Here is an 18,473-nt window from a genome sequence, read left to right as displayed (position 1 = left end):
CTTCTTAATATTCCCAGCACTCTCAGAAAATTAAGGCATTTTAAATATTGCTTCCCATTTTTAATTTTTAAAACAGCAACACAGCTGTGTGAGTTTAAGATCCCATAAAAGGTAAATATTGGACACAGCCTGTCTATAGGGTCATTTGCTGCAAGTTCAGATTTCTAAGAAACTCCATGGTAGTAATAGCACTGGTTCATTGTTCTCAGTCATACCTCTTAAAGTTAAACTAATGCAAACTTTCTGGGCCTCAAATATCCTTGGGAACATGCTCAACACTTTGCTGCAGGGTCTCACATTTCCTCATGATGTCACAGTGCTTGGTGTGGTGCCCACAGAGCAGAAACAACCCAATGAATGTCCAAATGTTCTTACTGCTGGTGGTGATCATTGTTGGGATATTTGTGTGGTTTAGGGTTTCTCAGAATCAAGTTAACAACCTCCTGGTCACTTCTCTAGCAGAGGGGAGATTATTGGCATTTTCATTCTGGAGCAGACTATGGGCCAGATTCCGGCTCCCACGATGGCAGCGCAGAGGCGCCGAAGCTTCCTGTACTCTTTTTAGGGATATTCTCTGCCATGTAGCTTGTACATCCTTTGTCCCAAACACATAGAAAGCACTTGGGGTCCCATGTCCATAAACTTATCCTGAAATATCCTGTTGACTCAAAGACATAACCCCTGGCTTCTCTCAATGGGTTCATTGTACAGCTGATTGTCCTTGATGAGCCATCAAGGAGGCTGGATAGCACCGATGCCAATCTGTCTATGGGTGTCACCCAGATACACTGCACAAGTCTGGGACAACAGTAAACCAAAAAGATGACACATACATATGAACCAGCATATCACATGTAGCAAATCATGCCTTTTCTACCAATACTTTACCTAGCATATCTGATAGAATATTCACTAGTGTTTTGTAATATTGGTCCTGATAATTTTATAAATGATGATTCATAGTACATTCAGCACCACAAATGCCTATGACAAATAGATTCATGAGCTACTAATCACTTATACTGCTTGAGTGCTACCATCAACCACCTGCAATTATCTTTATATACAAATTCATGGCCTTTTTCTCCATACTGTATCAGTTTCATTAAGGTTCATTTGCAAATCATAAGGATAGTTGAACAAGGCAAAATCCATCTTGTACATCTCCTTGATCTTTTGGATTTGCTCTGAGCTCAGCTTTCTGAGATATGCCAAGGTGATATCATCACTCGTACGTTTCTCTGAGCTATATTTCTTAAAGTTCGGATAATGCATATCCTCTGGGGCACCAATGTTCCTAAGAACACGTTCAGAATCTTGCACTACGGTCTCAAACTTCCCCATGATGTCATAATGAATGTCGCAAGGATCACAGAGTAGAAACATTGGTCTCCAATGAATGTCTAATTTTTCTTGGTTTTGTGTCAGAATAAAATTAACAAACTCCTGGAAAGTGACCCTTTCAGTTGAATTTTTGTTTTTCCTGAACATGGCCTTGATCTCATTTGCAACAGTGATACTATAGTATGGCTCAGAATGCAGAAGCTTGTCTCTGTAAGCTGAAATCAACCGTTCCAGGGGATCTCTGGTGAACATCACTTTGGTGTAACTGGTCAGTAATTTCTCCTGGTAGTCAGAAGAGTAAGAACTCAGCCTCTTTATCAGTGAGGTTTTATGGATGAGATCATCATGGACTTCATTAATCTCTCTGCTCAGGTTCATTGTGAGGAGAAGGATGATTTTCTTCCAATTGGTGCAGCCGACCTTGGGCACCTCACAATAGATGAACTTGTGGTTATGCTCCACAAAGATCTGTCTTGCAACGTCATGTGGCAGTTTGCTTTGTGAATATGAGAGGTTGTTCATCAGGCACGTAGAGTTCAATATGTCTTTGCGATAGACTTGTCTCATCAGCCAATCCTCCTTCGGATCTGGAAAAGAAGATGTGTTCAAGAAAGCAACATAAACCATCAGTGTAAAGTAATTTAGCAGAATTCTCTTTTCATTCCTAAAACCACAGAACTGAAATTAACCCCCTGAGGAACTAACATTGCTGTTTAGGATTAACACAAATCTCTAGTTCACTGTCAATTGTCTACTCTATTACAGATGCACAACACAAGCTACTGTGATTATTAGAAGACTTGTGACAAGGAGAACCTGGGAAATGAACGACAGGAAGATTGTTTTTAGGAAAGTATCTGAAGATGCACAGCAGAATTTAATTGGCAAATGTTGCTTTTTTGACGGTCTCTTTATATGTGCCAGGATAACTACGAACCTGTCATGCATGCCCTCATATTTTGTCAGTATTATTTGTACTATCTATTTATGAGGAGTCCCGAGGCACCATAGAAACAAACAGATAAGCCTTTGTGAGTAAAACATAGTTCATCAGATGAATTGAAGTGGAAATTACAGAGGCAGGGGTATATATATAAAAGTACAACAAAAGAAAGAAGTTACTTGTCAAGTGTAGGACAAGTGTTAATGAGGCTAATCAAGTCAAGATGGATGTGGCTCATTCACAGCAACTAATGGGGAGATGTGAATATCAGCTGCCGTGGAAGAGCTATATCAGCCATGACCTGATTAACCTCATTAACACTTGTCCTACACTTGACAAGTAACTTCTTTCTTTTGTTGTACTTTTATATATATACACCCCTGCCTCTGTAATTTCCACTCCAATTCATATGACAAAGTGGGTTTTACCCAGGAAATCTTATGTCCCAATAAATCTCTTTGTTTCTATGGTGCCACAGGACTCCTTGTTTTTGAAGCTACAGACTAACATGGCTATTCCAATGAGACTTTATGTGTTTATGATTGCACCCTGGAAGTGCTTCAAGTTTTTCCTACTCTCAAAAAAAATTATGGTCTCTGTTCCAAGAACAACAAAATCCTTCTATTGATATATTCTTTACTTACACATTTTTATTTGATGCCTGTAGAACATGCCAGAAAGAAGACTTCCAAGAATGAAAATTAGGAGAATGAACACCTTCTTGAGCCTCTTATGCACCATCTTTTCCCAGGAAGGAGCAGGATGTGGTTTTTGTGCATTAAATCCCTTTCCCTAGCTACAAAAAAATGGGAGAAGGTTAATTGTTGTAGGAATTTTGCTACAAAAATATCATATGCTACAGAGAGCATAAGAGAGTCAGTGAGGTGCAGGAATGTGCTGTAGAGTGGTTATTTATTCTAACCAATGTATATTATAAGTGTTATATATTTTCTGTGACAAAAATACCTCATGAATTGGTGTTACAGGTCCTACCTCCCCTCCATATGGCCCAGGCCTACCCATCCTAAAGTACATCTGGTCCACATCCCCTCACACCTCCTGTATAGTGAATGCAGTGCTGAAACATTCTGGAAAAGGTTACTTCCTGTTCCCTGCTCTGGGCTGCTTCCTACCCTGTGCCCCTGGATGGCGTAGGCTCCATCTGTGCGTGTAAACCCGTCTGCGGTAGTGGTGCTAGCTGGCACGGCATTTTTGGTATCTGGCGTGGTAGCGGTAGCTGGTGCGGCTGCAGGCCAGGGCTGGCAGGGCAGCAGAAACTGGCACAGTGGCTGCGGCACCGGCTGGGTCTGCAGCTCTGGCTCAGGCAACAGCGGCATTTGCTCCGGTGCTCTGACAGGAGCTCCTTCCCCTCTGGAGGTCAGCCCCAACTGAGCTGTTTCCCTGGCCTTTATACTGGACCCACAGTTGGAGCATGCCCAGCAAGGCCACAGGGGAGGGGCCTTCTCAGCCCAGCAGGCCAATTTACTCTCCCCTTGGCTAGTGGGGGGTTTATTCACCCTGTCACAGGTGGCAACACCCATACATGTCTCCCTGATCTCCCACACTAACATTACTCGCATGCAGCAGCTATTTGGGAGTAGACAGTCACAGTAGGGAAGTGTTCCCAGGAGAAATAATGCTTATAAATAGTAGTTGCTCTTGCAAGGTGCTGCTGCAAACAAGTATCTACACTACACGTTATGAAGCGATAAAGGTTAATTTATTTCCAAAATATAAACATTGACTGCATAGAAAAACACAGCCCCAAAATAACCTGCAATTAAACAAACTTTTGAAACAAAAACCATAGAAACCGGTAATTAGAAGAGTACAAAACATCTGTACCCACGTCAGTTCATTGCTGCCCGACATACCTGCCCTGTGAGAGCCGTGGTTGGTGCATGTGAAGCAGAGGTTTTCTTTACTGTCCCCAGTGTGGAGTGTTAGGGGTTGGATGTGGCCCTAAAGCCATGTAGAATGTGGAGGGCTGTAGGGAGCTGCTGAAATGGAATTCTCCGTTGACCACAAAGAGAAGTGAGCTCTGTTGGATCAGTTGGTCAGCAAGAGTCTGCAGCATCTGGGTTTGCTGCCTGAGAAGCCCCATTATGTCCTGTCACATCTCCCTCTCCTACTGTTTGGCCAGGAGAGAGGCCAAGGAGTCCCATCTGTCCTTGTCCAGACTCCCGGCCAATCTGTCATGCCATGCTCCAGGCCTTCTGTGAATAGCCCAATGCAGCACTGGCTACCCGGCTCTCAACGAGCATGTTCTCGCTAGTCTCCTCCTTTCTCCTCATTAGGCCAGGAAATTGAAGGAAGCATCCCTCAAGGCTTCAATAGTACCAGCTCCAGATAAACCAGACAGCTGTATTACCAGTTTTGCAGTCATACCCAGCAGCAAAAGATAGGATTCACAACTCCCTGCCCTTATTCATTTGCAGTCAGACACTTGTTGACACTTCAGCCATTGGACATCATGGCACAGCACCACCAGAGACAAGGAGAGGGCAGTAAATGAGGAGGGATTGTACATAAAATAACTTTTTCGGCCCTTAGTTCTACCAGTACACATACAGGGCATTGGTGCTGGTGCTTATCATAGAGTGGCCTGGGAAAGGGTTCCACTATGGCAGGTTGCTGAGTGTCTCCATGGAAGCGTCATCAAGCTCTCTCAGCAGGATACAAGGGACATCACTATGTGCATAAATCAACTGCTGTGAATGCCACCCACCTGCTTAGTTCTGCAAGGAACAGCTAATAACTCTACCTGTTCGTTATATCGCTATATCTGCTCCGACACATAAAACAAAAAGAAGTAGATGCCCATGGCCTGCTCACATGGGGATGAGCCAGGTGCTATCTTCACACTGACACACTACAAGGCAGAATTTACACACACCTTTACCTGAAGTGCCCCTGCATTTGGCTCCTCTGCTCTCTATTGGCGGGACAGGGTTCATCTGTGATGGGCTCTCAAAAAGATCCTGGCTCGTTTCAGAGTTGGACTCTGCTGATGTTTCCCTTCCTGTTCTTCCTGAGCCTCCTCACTCTGCATGTCAGAGGTCCGTGTCTCAGGCTCCTCAGAGGCATCCATCCTCTGTGGGGTGCTGGTGGGGTCTGGGCAAAGCCTGGTGTGCAGCCCCTTGCAAAAACAGCGCTCTGCAGCTCAGCATTGATGGCTGGCCTCCCTGGACTTGTGGCATGGCTCCCTGGCTTTCCCCTGGCGTTGCTGCTGATTTCTGTCCTACCCCCATGTGTGCATCCCACATGCAGTCTGTGCTGATGTCCTCATTTCTACAAGGGATCCCCCTCACTCTGCCTGAACAGCCTCTTCTCCCCACCAGCCCAGAGCGCCAGTTCTCCTGTCTACTCCAGGAAGCAGCATGTCTAGAGCTTGGAGCCAGCATGGCTGGGCAGTTGCACACATAACCATTCTGCCAGGTGGAGTCAGCAACAGGGCCTGGGGTCATATCTATGGGTTCCTCTGAACAATACAGAGCAGCACCAGCTTGAGCCCCCATGCAGTAACCTGGAAAATTAACCACTCCCCGGCATCTCTAGGAGGCAACATTCATATCTGCCAACAGGGGGGAAAATGACCTGCACCCTTTTAATCATCGCCAGCACCCTGCACGGCATGCTGCAGACCCCCAAATGGCAGGGTCTGGGCAGCCCTGAGGGTGGGTAGAAGCACACAATGGACGGTGCTGAGGTCTGTCTGCTCCAGTCCCACCCCTTCTGTCTGAGGCCCTGCCCTTTCTGGAAACCCCTTGTCCAGGGGCCCAGCACTGTTGACTCACCTGGCAGCACTTCCCCATTCAGAAACACTGAATTTGTGTAGTATATAAAAGAAACTTTTATTGAAAGGAAACCCAGCATTAATCTGGAAAACCACCACAGCAATGATTAAAAAGCACCTCACCATAAGCAAACAACCTCCCTTCCCCCCTCCTAGTTTGCTGCCTGGGAAGCCCCATTATGTTCTTTTGCATCTCCCTCTCCTTCTGCTGAGACTCCTGGGCCTCTCTCCCAACTAATCTGTCTCTGCCAAATTCACCCCCTAGAGAGCTGCTCAGGTATGTGGCAATGTCTTGTAGTTCTTGACCACATCCTGTGTCATGTATCTAAAGTAAATTATATCCCAAAGCCAGCCAGAATTGATCACTTTGGCAAAACAGGTCCGTCAGCTGAACACTGAGGTAGAGTGGGTGTGTTTCTGCAAATACGGCCTGCTCCTGAATTCTTCTCCTCCAGGTTGTCACTAGCTGTCAGGAGAGAGCTCATTTAGACCTTGTTTTTGCACCCTACAAGGGAGAGCCACTAGGTGTGCTCACCAAGCTGGCCAATCAGAAAAAAGTATTTCTAAAATACACAGGGGTTTCAAAGTAGGGGGTGGCTTCTAATCTCCATGATCTCTGGGCAGTGGAGTTCACATTTGTGATGGAACAGTCACTGTTGGGCATTGTAGGACAGTTGCTGGAGGACTGCTAGGGTCAGCATAGGTCACACAGTGTGCACATTCACACTGCATTGACCACAGTATGTCAATCATGACACACCACCGTTCACAGAGGCAGTGTCACTGATTAACCAAAGCAGGGTTCTTACACTGGCAGGTAACTGATGAGAGTGTAGACACAAGTGCACAGGAAGGCCGATGCAAGGCAACTTATGTCCACCTAACTGTTGCATACACCAGGTCTTGGACTCACCATAAGTAGTAAATCTATTCAGCACTATAAAAAGAATATGTACATAAAGCCCTTGGACAACACATTATTATGAGGACACTAGAGGAAAGTAACCAACATTCACCAAATCTGCATATTCCCTCATGAAAAGCACTATTTATAAAAATAAGTGCAACATTTGCAGACCAAACTATGACTGCATCACTAATAAAACTGCAGTATTTTCGTTCGTTAATGTAAAATACTGTAGTAGTTTTTATAATAATAGATTCATGCAATGACATTATGCATTGGAGAATAAAGCAGGCAAATTTATTGGCATTTCAACTGAAGCAAATCGTACGTACAATGCAGAGTCACTTTTTGTAGAGTCACCTAACAAAGACTGTCTTACAGATCCCTCTCAAATTAATGACATTTTTCTGACTTTCTAGAAAAAATCCTATTCAGTTTTAGTCATTAAGACACACCAATTTTTTTTCCTCCTAAAACTGACATTTCGTTCACTATTTTAAGAAAGGATACATCCCATTCCATTTCAATTCAGCACACTCAGTCAGGGCCAGATTATCTATTAGACACAGTGCCTTGGGCCTATGAAAAATTTAGGGCCTAAAAAAATTCATAATTGACTAAAAAATAAGAAAAGGTAACTGCTAAATCACACTTAATTATTTGCTATTTTTTCATTAGAATATATGTGCAAATGTTGAAGATCAATTAAACGCAATGTATTTAATCTTTAGTCAACAAACAAGAATCAGATGTAACATACAATTACATATTTACTTTGCAACTCTTTGTTGCAAAATCACAGGTTATATCATCAAATGTCATTTTTCTCAAAAGCTTACTCACGATTGAAAGAAGTGCATGGGAAGATACTCATTTCTGTCCCATGGTAGACTGAAGACAGTTCTTTATACGTTTTAATCTTTGAAAAAGAGCGCTCCCCTACACAGTTTCTTCCCAAGATGGTGAGAGCATTTCTTTCAGAATGTGACATTTGGCAAACTTGTCACCAGCTTGTGTGCTGTTTGTGCACTGATCATTGCTGCCACAAATTTCTTCTCAGTATACAGATGTGACAACAACAGAACTTCATCTGTAAATGCTTGTTCGAGAACTGACGGTTAGATATCTACTAATGCCCTTGCTCTAGAGGCAACTTTAGCACTGGACATTGATCTAACCACAAGAAAACTGAACCTTTCATTAAATGTGGCATATGCTGCTCATTATCTGACCATCTCAAAAATAAGTTTATCCAAGATAGGATATAAGCACTGTGTGTGAAATTTGTCCCTGGCACTCAAATCCAAGATAGTATTATCTATACAAACTTCCTCAAAAAATTGCTTTTTCAGTCGTTTGTGTGGTATGGTCTCATAGTAGTCAGATGGTGTGAGATCTTTTGCAAATGGATTTCTGCCTGGAGATATTAGCTTGATCTAAAAATTAGTTTGTTTGGAGGGAGACAGATCCAGAGCAGACAAAGATGGAGGAGAGTTTTTGCGTTAGCAGATCTTAATGCAAGATCTGACTTCACCTGGATTGATGGTTTTCTATTTTAAAGCAGTTAGGTTGTTTTTTAAGATAAGGATCATATGGATAGGCCTAGCTCATAACATTTGCATGATTATATTTCAAAGAAAGTTTACATAGATATTAATGGATATGGAAAGAAAAGGATTCTTTTAACAAATTTTTTGGTGTGTTATAGATATCTGAAGACTAATTTTTTTAATACCTGTGTTACTAATTAATACATGATAATTGTTAAAACTGGAAGAACTTTGCCATGGAACCTGTTTGTTTGACCTTTCAAGTAGACTTGGATTCCAGACAAGGGATTTCTATTAAATTTTAGAATTTGTTTGGAGAGGGGCATTAAGGCCAGATCTTGTCTATATGGTGGAGTTCTGGGTCTTATGAGTTAATGGGTGTACTAGGTCTAGGTGTGATGCTAGGTTTGTTGTAGGATGAAGACTGTCTTTGCAAGCTCTTTACAAAATGGATCTGTCTACAAATTCTGAAGCCATGTGTTAAAGTGCTGCTCTGGAGTTTCTACTCTGAGTTGGTGACACACACAAATGAAAATTTCAAACAAGAATAACTTTTATCTGTGTTTACAGATCTCTGTTGTACTTGCATAATGATCCTAAACATTCATTTAAAATACCTATCACCAACCACCTGATGTTTTACTTCCCTCCCTATTTTGCTTTATTACTTATTTTTACTGTTTTGTGTTTGTACTGTTATTTCATAAAAGACAAACAATCTTGAGACACAATGTTGCCTAATTATCAGCTCTGCAGCACAACGCATCGCTCTGTGGATTTTACAGTTGTAGTAGCAGCAGCAGCACCCTACTTTTCTTCTTATCAGCCAATCAACTATCAGGTGAATCATAAGTATAATTGTAGTATACAACAAAATGGCTTGGTAGCACTCAGCTACTCCCTGAAGCTTTTGAACAAAATGGCTGTTATTTTAGAATGAAGGACCATGAATTTCTCACATGGTGCGCCACTTTCAAGAGCAAAAATGTAAGTGGGTGATATTGCGTGTGTAGGTAGCATTTCTATAGTCTCTAATTTAAGGGCCTACAATTATGAGGCCCTTACATTATGAGAGTGCCTAGGTCCTATGAAGAGCTTAATTTGGCCTTGCACTCAGTGATGACCAATGAATTGTACATATACAGAGTAACAGACAAGGGTGGTCTCTTTCACCATTATTGCTGTCCCTGGCTTTCCAACAATGAGTTGGGAGGGGGAAAAAAAGGAACTATCCAGGGCCAAGTGTATATGCACACACATTTGTCCATAGTCACATGCAAAATCATTTATTCTTGTTTGCAATGAGTTTTTGAAATACCCATTCAACTATGAAGCTGTTGCAAAGGAGAGCGACTTTAAAACTTCAATATTTTGTAACAGTCTATCCTTTAACAGCAAATGCTGAAATTAGTTGGAAATTTTAAGTGATTATGATTAGGATTGCTTAAGGACCCTAAAGAGCTTAGGCACACACTGAAAAATCTGTTAGTCACTAGCTATCAAGAGAGCTCACTCAAACCTCATGTATGCACACAACAAGGGAGAGCCAGTAGGTCTGCTCTCTAAATTGGGCTATCAGGAAAATCACATGATTTAAGAATATAAAAGGGTTAGTATGTTCTGGAAATAGCTTTAACAATGAAAATGTTGGTGGAAAAAAAATTTGAAACCATCTGTTTTGCATTTCATCTGCATTTTCAGGTATTAGAGGAATCCCTACATTAATGTAAAAATGGAGTCGTAACAGTTTACAGTTGCTAAAAATTAGATGTATGGTTCTGAAAGGATAGGAATGCCTTGCCCATGGGAGGCTCTCTTTTATTCCTTCCAGCTATGCTTCATGTGGAGAATTTAATCGTGGATAAGGAACAAATGGATACGTTAATAAGATCAAGAGCCAATTTATAAATTATGCAGAAAACCAAAATTTCGTAGTTAAATAGAGTGCGGTATCCACTCCAGAGAGTTTGAAATAGTCTGTAGATTTTAGTGAAGTATTTCGTTTTGCCATATAACTGTTACCAATTGAATTTAATAATTATGTTTTAAAAATGTGTAAGTCACATTTTTCCTATATCTATTTTTTGCATTTATATCCATGGATTATATTTTGAGGGGATACAAATTGTTCAGAGGATTTCCAGCTATAACATTACAATCTTGGGCTTCTCTTTTAAATGCAGCTATGGCTTCTTGTCAATATCAACAAACAAGTATTATCTACAAAATTATGCCTGGGTCTGTGGGAACCTAGATTTTATGAAACTCACATTGTCCTACCACAAAATCTAAAAATAGAGCACATGATCCTTAAAATATAAGGGACAGCAAATAAACTATTCCATTATTTAGAAAACCTGCAGAAGGCCAAAAAAAACCCCATTAATTGTATATATTCAAGAGCAATAAAGACTGAGTAAATTTAACATACCTATGTTGTACAGTTGGAATCAGCAAGTCTTCCTGCCTGGACACTGGCTGTCTCTGTGTAGAATACAATGCAGTTTTGCGCACCAATGGCTCACATTTGGGTTTGTTTACTTAAGAATCTGGCTTAAAAAAGAAAGATGTATCCTTGAACGATGTGCATGTCATATAGTTTATATACCATGATACTTTTCCATAGCAGATGTGTGTGGGACTCCATTCGGCAGTATAAGTCACTTGACAAGAAAATTAAATAAAGACTGGCTGCAATCTTTGATCTCTCTTTTAACCATTTCCTCCACTACATTTTCTCCTCTTCCTCTAGGTGAGTACTTCCTCTAGGTGAGTAATGGAAAACTTTTTTCCCCGTGTGTAACCAACACACATTCTGGGTGTGGTGTACTGTCTTACTTAGTGGCACTGAGACAGCTTACCGCGAGAGAATAATGAGTCTGTTTTACAGCTATGGCGCGTGCACTAAACTCTACAAGTCCCAGATTCGATTCCACTTGTCAGCATTACGCATCATATAAGCCTGCTTTGTTCTTATAGTTTAAAATCTGTCAGCTTTTAACAAATGTGACCTACCGTCCATAATTGTTAATTATTGATGTATCATAGCAGTGCCTAACAGCCTCAGTAGGGAATATGCATCTAACCCAATAAATGGTCTCTGCCCGGAAGAGCTGCATTGTAATGCAAATGGAAGGCAAGAGAAGACAGGTGGATACACAGACTGATGGAAGGGAGCACAAGGTAACAACGAGAGTTATATAATCAGTGTAACAAGCAGTGGTCGCAGCAAACTGACGTCAGTATTTTGAGGATCAGAGTAATTCCTTTCTTGCTTCTATTTTGTCCCAGTGTTTCTCAGTATAATAATGCAAGGGGAATATCTTCTGGTGGTAAAGGCATCAGCAGAACGCATAGGGAGATTTTATATCTTTCCATTTGGAGGCATCAAAAGCCACATCAGTTGTTTTAATGATGGTGCAAAATGGCAATTGTATACACTGAAGAAAATCCATCATGCTTATTGCATAAAAATAACATTCCCATCTTCTCCTAATAGGCCCCTCTGCTCCTGCCCATCTCCATTTCCAGCTCCTAATTCCCACAGGAGCCAATTCTTCATCCTCCCGCCCCCCCTTTCCTGGTCTTCTCCCTTAGCCCACCATTCCTTCCCCCCTTTAGGTTTGAAGCAGGTAGGCTCACTGGATACCTACAGGGGTATATTGTAAACATTGAATTAATGGTCTCCCTACTCTCAATTCTGGCACCATAGCACCCCTCACCCCCAGCAGCTGGGAGAAGCAATTTCAAGGAAAGTCCTGCTCAGTCCTTACAGCCTGGGAACAGAGCATGTTCTCTGGAGAATTTAACTGAAATCTCTAACGAGGCTCTACTGGGCATGTGGAAAGCATCATTATTCTGAGGCTTATAATATTTCCAGAACTGGACAAATATTCATGGGGACAGCACAGCCACAATCATCATCTCTCATGACTCCCAAAGGCTTTCCAGATTTGCTGCTTCTGAGGCCTTAGATGTGTGACTTTCCATTTGGCATACTAAAACACGGCTGTGTCTACACTGGCACAATCTTGCGCAAAAGCGGCCGCTCTTGCACAAAAACTTGCTGCCTGTCTACACTGGCCGCGTGTTCTTGCGCAAGTACACTGCCGTTCTAATGTATGAAATCAGGGCTTCTTGCACCAGAACTCTGATGCTCCCGCTCAGGAATAAGCCCTTTTGCGCAACTGTTCTTGCGCAAGAGGCCAGTATAGACAGGCAACATGAATTTCTTGTGCAAGAAAGCCCTATGGTTAAAATGGCCATCAGAACTTTCTTGCACAAGACAGCGTCTACACTGGCATGAATGCTTTTGCGCAAAAGCACATCTGTTGTGGAAAAGTACATGCCAGTGTAGACGCTCTCTTCTGGAAGAATTTTTGCAAAAGAACTCTTCTGCAGAAGAGTTTTTGCGTGAGAACGTGCCAGTGTAGACACAGCCACACTGTTCTCTTAACACCTAGCTTTTTCAAACCAATCCTAATCACTCAATACCAGTGGCAGCACCTCATAAAATAATGATATTTTCTATTCCCTCAATTTTAGTGTCATCTGCCAACTTCATCAGTCATGATTCTGCATTCTTGCAGGTCACAGCAAAAATATTAAATAGCATTTACCAATTTTAAATATTCATATACAACATTAGTTCTCTTTCAGTCCTCTGAAACTTTGTGGAATGCCCCAACACTGACTGAAAATGAACATTGATGATCCTGAGAGCTCCTCAGACAGCTCTCAATTACTGGAGGCAAATTATTTGGACTGTTGATCAAATAAATACCTAAAACTTAAGGAATTACTGTTAACATTGTCCTTATAATATATAATTGGAATGGAACTTTTTCATCGTGAATCTTCATTATCCAATGTGAATAACTTACCTGTCTTGTTCCAATTACAGAACTAAAAGATATATTGATCATTTTGTTTTTTCTTCATTATTAATTAGCAATGCCAGCTTTTCCATGTAATAATGGCCCATTTTTAGGATTCCTTTTAATCCTTATATATTTAAAAGTCTCCTTTTATTGTCCTTAACTACCGTGGCCATAAATTTCTCCTTGTATCCTTTTTGCCTTTCTTATCAATTTTCTGCAATTCCTACCTTCTAATTTATATTCATTGTTAACAATACCAGGTGGAGGTAATATGTAACTTTTGATAGTGGGAGGGCACAATTTTGAACTACCCGGCCCCACACAAAAATGAAGTAAAAATAAAAATACAAACCTGGCTGGAAACTGGGGGTGTGGGGAGGTATGTGCATGGTCCCACATGCTGCTTCCCCTCTCATGCACCACCTCTGAGACACAGTATTTCTTTAGAGAGAGGGTAAAACTCTAGTCTATGGTATATTTAAAAGTATAATCTAAAGGACAATGGCAGTGCAGCAGAGCAAGGTGGAGAGTCCTCTCACAGGCCAGTAAGAACCATAAGCCCATGGTGAGTTACTAAGCCCACTCACTTCTCCTATCAGACAACCTCATATGGTGAGGTCACACTCCCCTAAACGGTATTCGACAGAAAGTAAAGAATTCAGAGAAGGGAAGAACACACCAGAGGAATGGGGCATATCTATGTACTACATAGTGTGCACTTGGAAAAGGAACATTTGCCTTTACCCTTCCTGGATGACTGGCCCAGACAAAGGGTCTTTGCCCATACACATCTGCCTTTCAGGAGGAGCATCTGGCAGACTTTGTGAATGGAGGGCTCATTTCTGTCTTCTTTTCATAACCTTCACAAAGTAGGTGTTTCCCTAAGTTCCCTCTGGGCAGCCCCATCTGCCAATTGCAATGCCCTTTACTGAGTCCAAGATTCTGGGAAATATGATCAATATTTAACCCTTTTCCATGCAGGAATATGGAACTATAACAACCTTTTGTAGCCTGTCAAGTGCCTTGTCCTCCTATCATCTAGATTGAGCTCCTTTGTCACGTCTCTAGGAGAGAGGTATTTACTGGAGTTTTCATACTGGATCAGACCATGGATGAGATCCTGGTTCTGGATAAAGCAATGCTAAGAGTTTTCAAAGCTGCTATACCTGTTTAGCTGAGCATTCCCACAAACAGGCTGGCCTAACACCAAATATACTGCAGCTTTACCTCCTCCTCTAATTGCCCACTAAAATAGAGGGAGTGGGAGGGATGTAGTTAGAGCACTGCTGTACTCTGACAATTTCCAGATGTGTATGAAGTTATGATTCTGTTCAGTGCACCTCACCTTTATAGGTAAGATACCTGCCTGCCTGCTAGAGGATTCATGATGAAGGCTCCTACAGTGTTTCAGACACACACAGCTTTGTCCCTCAGGACAATTGTATATAATAAAAAAATTTAAAAAAAACAAAACCCACACACAAAGAAAAATAATCAAAATCAAAATTATCTGGAGACTCAAAGTGGATGCTCTGAAACATCTGTGCATCAGAAACACAACATTTCCCAACCTTTACCTCCATTATATCAAAGTGCCTGACTCTAAATATTACTTACATTTGTGGCAATCAGATCAACAAAAGGAAAATCTCCTACAGGTGAAGGGTTTGTTACATTGATTCAGGCCGCTGCTAAAATCCTCTTCTGCTCCTATCACAGCACCCCTCAGGCTATGTCTACACTGGCGGGTTATTGCGCAAGAATGGCCGTTCGTCTGGAAAGCGTCCACACTGCCCACCCACTCTTGCTCAAGAAGATTTACAGTACGGCATGGGAAGAGGGCTTCTTGCAAAAGAGCTACGCTCTTTTTTAACAGGTGTAAGCCCTCTTGCGCAGGAGCTCTTGCACAAGAGGGCAGTGTGGATTTCTTACACAAGAAAGCCCTATGGCTAAAACGACCATCAGCACTTTCTTGAGCAAGAGAGCGTCCACACTGTCATAGATGCTCTTGCACAAAAGCACAGCTCGCACAAGGCAGTGTGGACGTTTTCTTGTGCAAGACTTCTTGCACAAGAACCCTTGCTCAAGATGTTCTTGCAGAAGAAGCCGCCAGTATAGACATAGCCTCAGAGTCCTCTAGTATCTTTTTATTGCACTGCATTTGACCCCAAATTTCCCTCTCTAATGCCTTCTCACCTCTTCTCTGTGGGTTTGCACTGTCTCCAATGCTACCCCTTATTTTTGGATCAGCCTCCTTCCTACCATTACTTCTCAGGTGTTCTACTTAATACCCTACTTCTTCTATAGAGCTTCCTTACGCTGATCATGTCATCTGCCTCTGCACTTCCAACTCCTTCACGGTCCCCTCCCCCGCACGTTTTGTCTTGTCTGGTGTCAGTGCGAGCTCTTCTGGGCAGTGACATTAATTTATACCATGTTTTGTAAAATGCCAGATACATTTATGATACTACATAGAAAATTAGCAATAACCCCCTAGAGTCTGGCCCAGAGTTAAGCCAAAGGCAGAGAACAGCCCTTGTTAAACACCTGCACCATCCTGTGAGATTTTAATTTGCTGCTTCATGATCTCACACCATCAAATTATAGGAGCAAAAAGAATGATCAGTCATAATCCCAAAGAAAAATAAATTCATCCCACAAACACACCACTTTATTATTACATGTGAATGCCTCAAAGGCTGTTTACGAACAGTGTATTTCTGAAGAGAGAGTGCGCCCAGGCTATAGCTTTTAAAAGGTACAAACTAAAAGAAACATACTGTGCCACACAGCAGCATAGGGAGGAGCCCTTTCACAAACTGGTAAGCGCCATGAAAAGTTACACAGAAGCCCACTGTGCTCTCCTATCATCCAGCCTCAGAGGGAGACATCATCCCTCCCCCCCTTAACAGTTACACAGAAAATAAACCATTGCATGAGGGAAAGAACATGCTCGGGAAAAGTGCACCTCCTTTTTATGGGCTGGAAATGGAGAAGGGTGAGTATTTGCCTTTACCCCTACCTGGATGTTTGGCCTATGCAAAGCTACTCTGTCTGTGCACACCTGCTGTTCAGAAGGGCTCATGTCTCTTTTCTGTTTTATTACATGCTGTTTAAATAATAAAAGGTTGATATATTATTTGTCCAATGCGGGCAGCACATTCTGCATGTTATCATAGTTTGTGCAATAGCCCCATTCCTAGCTAATATTGTAAATGTTTAAACCTTTTTTATGCCAGTGTGTGTCAGTAATAACCCTTTATAGTTTATCATACGCTTCATTCTGTGTGCATAATGCACACTTTTTTCCTAGTTATTTTTCTACCAAAAATAATAGTGGGAATTTTGATACTGGCTCAAACCCGAAACCCACATAGTCTACTATTCTCCCTGAAGCAATGAACAATGCTTGAGAGAGTGAAATACTGCCACAGTACACCTACTTACTTATTAAAACAAAAGGAAAAACTATGCAACACTTTAAAGACTAACAAGATGGTTTAATAGGTGATGGATGAGCTTTCATGGGCCAGACCTACTTCCGCATGTGATCCTTTCTGACATTCTCTTATCCCCTATCCAGTGCTTAAAGTAGAGGTAGAGAAGAACCACAAAGGGTTGCAGACCCAGCTAAAGAGAACACATAAAATTAATACAAATAATACTCCTCATACTGGATAACTGAGTTGTGCACTTCCAAGCATTGTTTTACCAAAGCTGTTGCTCCCAGATTATGATCAACCCACCTTTTTTCAGACCACCTGAAGCACTGTCTCCACTTACTTCTCCCATTACATACACCTCTCCATTTCACAGTCTTGAATGAGAAGTTTTAATTATCTATATTAACTTTGTGTAATCATAAATACCAGCGATCACAACATTATCCAGGCTACAGTATATGACTGTGTGTGGTCTCCTACTATAGAGAATCCCCATGAGGGGGACTATGAAGTAGGACTTATTTTTTCTAAATGTCCTAGCATTTATTGCCACCAATTCCACCTTACCTTTTGACTCCTGGAAAGTCACCTTTTCAGTAAGTGTTGGTTTTGCTGAACTTGGCTTTAACTGCCATCTGCAACCGCTACATAATGCAGCTCTCGATGGGCAGGAGTTTCTCCCTGTACGCTGAGGGCAGCATTTCCAGGGGATCCGTGGTGAACATCATTTTAATGTAAATATTCAGCAGCTCCATCTCCTGGATGCAAAAGTAAGAACCCCTTCTCTGCATCAGAATTATGGATCATGTTTTCTTATTTCAGGAGCCTCCCTGCTGTGATTCATTGTAAGGAAAAAACCTATCCTGCACTTGGCACAGCCCACATTGAGGCACCTGACAGCAGATGAATTTATAATTCAGCTCCACCAAAAGCTAGCTGACAACTTGAGACAGCAAACGAATGCCAAACCAGAGAGGCTGTAAAGCAGGCAGATGGGACTCAGTGTCTTTTCGATAGAATTGATTCACCAGCCAATCTTCTGTAGGACATGAGAGAGATGCTGGGCAGAAAAAAAGGAAGATACAGGACTGCTGTGTAATAACCTTTCAGAATTGTCTTTTCTTTCAGCCTTCACAGAGCTGAAGTTAACATTTTGAAGAGTTTAACTAGCAGATCAAGGACAAAAACTACCTACAGATGATTCTACTCTATAGCAGACCTCAGAGTTTAGCTCTTAGGGAGCAGCCGTGCCTTCCCCCCAACACACTTTTGGTTAGAAGGAAAGAAACAGCAAAGGGGGTAGGGATGTTAGATAGCATGTAATGAAATAGTCGTGTAACCTCACTAAATGTTAATGGTTACACGACTGTTTGATAGTCCCTGGGAGCAGGGCCGGAAGTCAGGGCAGTCCCAGCTCCACTCCCGGGAAGCCCCTTGCTGCCTTTGTATCAGAGGCAGCAACGTGGCATGGCAGGTGGAGTTGGTCCACAAAGGGAGCCAGTTTAAAAATCGGCTCCCCCTGCAGACCAGCTCCCGCCTGCTGCCCCATCCTGCTGCCTCTGATATAAAGGCAGCCAGGCAGGGCAGCAGCAGCCAGTCTACGAGGGGCC

At 42.1% G+C, this 18,473-nt stretch overlaps 1 protein-coding gene across 4 annotated transcripts; it reads right to left on the bottom strand.

Moving 5' to 3' along the window:
• Positions 1–45: 45 nt before the first annotated feature.
• On the bottom strand, positions 46–17,884 carry LOC112546725 (carbohydrate sulfotransferase 9-like). 4 transcript variants are annotated; one of them, XM_075927142.1, is made up of 4 exons: positions 17,431–17,884; positions 10,972–11,093; positions 2,932–3,083; positions 46–1,931 (listed from the first exon to the last, which is right to left on the bottom strand). In XM_075927142.1, the coding sequence occupies exons 3-4, from the start codon at positions 3,026–3,028 to the stop codon at positions 1,072–1,074; spliced, it is 957 nt and encodes a 318-aa protein (XP_075783257.1). In that variant the 5' UTR covers positions 3,029–3,083; positions 10,972–11,093; positions 17,431–17,884; the 3' UTR covers positions 46–1,071. The 4 variants fall into 4 exon arrangements, with proteins under 4 accessions (XP_075783257.1, XP_075783258.1, XP_025043331.1 ...); XM_075927143.1 differs by having other exon boundaries at positions 10,972–11,089; XM_025187546.2 differs by lacking the exon at positions 10,972–11,093 and having other exon boundaries at positions 17,431–17,883.
• Positions 17,885–18,473: the final 589 nt, after the last annotated feature.

Source organism: Pelodiscus sinensis, chromosome 4 (assembly GCF_049634645.1).
Source record: "Pelodiscus sinensis isolate JC-2024 chromosome 4, ASM4963464v1, whole genome shotgun sequence".
Lineage (NCBI taxonomy): Eukaryota > Metazoa > Chordata > Testudines > Trionychidae > Pelodiscus > Pelodiscus sinensis.
Note: the sequence above shows the minus strand (reverse complement) of the source record. Positions and strands in the feature narration are given on the sequence as shown.

What these genes read in the sequence shown, in the direction of transcription:
- LOC112546725 (XM_075927142.1), bottom strand. Translation starts at nt 3,028, where the DNA reads ATGGTGCATAAGAGGCTCAAGAAGGTGTTCATTCTCCTAATTTTCATT. An exon ending in CAGGCATCAAATAAAAATGT is followed by an intron (nt 1,932 to 2,931) that starts GTAAGTAAAGAA and finishes CTTCTTTTCCAG; the next exon opens with ATCCGAAGGAGGATTGGCTG.